Source organism: Cebus imitator, unplaced genomic scaffold (genome assembly GCF_001604975.1).
Source record: "Cebus imitator isolate Cc_AM_T3 unplaced genomic scaffold, Cebus_imitator-1.0 Scaffold540, whole genome shotgun sequence".
NCBI classification, from domain to species: Eukaryota; Metazoa; Chordata; class Mammalia; order Primates; family Cebidae; genus Cebus; species Cebus imitator.
Window position 1 is genome coordinate 449,193 of NW_016107855.1, and position 2,749 is coordinate 451,941.

A 2,749-nucleotide genomic window follows, 5' to 3' on the forward strand; every position below is an offset into this window, starting at 1 on the left:
GAGACGGGGTTTCACCGTGTTGACCAGGATGGTCTCGATCTCTTGACCTCGTGATCCACCCGCCTCGGCCTCCCAAAGTGCTGGGATTACAGGCTTGAGCCACCGCGCCCGGCAATTATAGAAACTCTTGTTGGAAAATTATTTTTCTGAAAAACAGTCACCTACAGTTAAAAAAAAATTACCCCCAAAGGCAGTTACTCTGAAACGTAGCAATGTAACAGTTCAAACATCACAATTGAGAGAAAAGTCTAAAGCACAATTAGGCTGGCTATGGTGGCTCTGGGAGGCCAGGGTGGGAGGATTGCTTGAGGCCAGGAGTTCAAGACCAGCCTGGGCAAAATGGTGAGAGAGAGAGAGAGAGAGAGACACACACACACACACATACACACGTGCGCTGGGTGTGGTGGTGTGCAAGAGGATCCCTTGAGCCCAGAAGTTCAAAGTTGCAGTGAGCTGTGATTACACCACTGTACTCCAGCCTGGGTGACAGAGTGAGACCCCAACTCAAAAAACACAATAAAGCACAATTACCCGGTGAGCTTCTGGTTAGGATGGTGGCAAAAAAGCTCTGGATCAAGAAAGAAGCCCAAGGCAAATAAATTATCATAGGATCAATGCCGTTTACCTCACGTGGGCTACAGAGATGAAAGTGTAGGCCAGTTTTGATTAATTCCCAACTTTTCCTTAAGTTCTTACTATTGCTCAGGACACTAGAGTGGCCTCATTATGGTTCTCTTCCTGGGAAAAGCAGACCTCAACAGACATTCCAAAGTAAAATCAGAGCCAGAGATAGGGTGCAAAATGGGAGACAAAAGACTGGCTCATAGTTTTAGGCACCTGCACACGTTCAGGTCTATTGGACAGGTCAAGCTTACCATACTCTAGGTCTAAGAGGCAGGTCTGACAGACATTCTTCAATTTACTGCAGGTCTGGCACACTTCAGTCTTCTTGAAACGCATACGGACTCCAGGGCACCAGCGAAATACTGTGAATGGCCTGGCACAGATCTGGAACACAAAGCAAGAGTCATAGAATGCTAATGGTCCTGATCTGGGCAATCTGGAGATCTGATAACAATGGGGCATTCAAAAAAGGATCCCTGAATGTAGGGTTCAGAAGAGACCTTAGCAATCATCTAGTTGATTTGATGTTTCAATATAATTTTCAGCATCCTTCTTCACCAAAAATTCAGAGTACAGAAATGAAATAACCAAAAGGTCAAAGTTCTTCCGATCTTTTTTAAGGGGAGTGGGGAGTGTCCTATAGTTTTCTTTGTTTTTTTTTTCTTTTACCCATCAGATCTCGTGAGAGTGTCATATAATTTTCTGAGACTCTTCTGACATGGATGATCTTCCTCCTCTGCTAAAATGCTTGTGTGCACAGTCACATACCACCTGGTATACAAACTCCTTCAATGGCCATTCTCTGGCACCGTGATTAAGAATCTCTAAGAGGTTTCATTTTCTTACCTCCCACATAAACAGTTACCAGCCAATGAATATATCAGTAATACATAAAAAGTTGTATAGCACTGATTTTTACTGGAAGACCTCAAAACTTCGTAAGCTGAAGGCTAATTTGGTAGAGAAAAGAAAAATGAAACCGAAATCATTAATCTTTAATAGACATACTTACTTTGCATTCCTTCCCATACTTTTCTTTGGTCTATAATAGAAAAAAATAGAAAAGAACCAGAGTTACAGAAAGAAAAAAGCCAGGTGTCTATTCTTTCCTTAAACATAACCCAAGAAATATGTCTGGAAATCCCTGGCATCCTAGAGAGAGAAAAAACAGCAACAAAATCCAAAACCCAACCTTTTTAGGGAGAGGGTAGGAAACACACTATAACAACATATTGTGAGTTATAACATCTCAAGAGTATATGGATCTGGACTGTGTGTAGTGGCTTATGCCTGTAATCCCAACACTTTGAGAGGCCAATGTGGAAGGATCGCTTGAGCCCAGGAGTTCCAGACCAGTCTGGGCAACAAAGCGGGATGCCATCTCTACAGGAAAAAAAAATGAGTATATGCATCTAATACCAGGTAAGTGAGTGTCTTTCCACAGCCACAGCTCTTAGGTTCATTTCTGGCTCCCAAGTTCACTCCCAAGAACTAATATTCCTAATGGTTTCCACAAACCCTAAATCAGAGAGGATATAGCTATGGCCCGCCCACTTTACAAAGTTTAGTCAAAAGGTAACTACTGTAGACTTGCCCTGTGCCAATGCCCGGAATATATTAAATGTTCTGTTCAAACAGAACTATTCAAACATCTTGAATCATTCAAACACTTGAACATACTGACTTATCAACACCTCTGTGACTAATCACAATAATACAGCCCTAACCTAATTATTGTTAACTACTGCTAATTTTACCCTTGTTTATAAGGCGGGGGTGGGGGGGGGGGGGGGTGTGGGGATCCTTAGTTTAAAGAGATTAAGTACACTGGCCAAAACGCATTTGACCAGGAGTCAGGAAACCTAGTTTCTAGTCCTGGTTCTCCTCTTCTCATACTGAGATTACTAGAGCCAGAATATCTGAACTTCAATCCTAGCTCCATTCCTTACTATTGTATGAAAAGACAAAAACTCTCTCTGCTTCTGGTCAACAGACCTATTTCCCAGGTAAATGCTCAACAAATATTAGTTATCATTACTACCCCTACATTACAGGAGTGTCACAGGATTCTTGTTTTTTTTTTTTTGAGACGGAGTTTCACTCTTGTTACCCAGGCTGGAGTGCA

General features: G+C 42.2%; 1 protein-coding gene across 1 annotated transcript in view; it reads right to left on the minus strand.

Moving 5' to 3' along the window:
* The window catches only part of RBM22 (RNA binding motif protein 22), an 11,006-nt gene that overhangs the window by 7,126 nt on the left and 1,131 nt on the right, over positions 1 to 2,749 (minus strand). The window contains exons 3-4 of the mRNA XM_017515009.2: positions 1,637 to 1,666; positions 876 to 1,008 (exon numbers count right to left, since the gene is read on the minus strand). Coding sequence (XP_017370498.1) covers positions 876 to 1,008; positions 1,637 to 1,666 — 163 coding nt within the window. The remainder of the gene's footprint in view (positions 1 to 875; positions 1,009 to 1,636; positions 1,667 to 2,749) is intronic.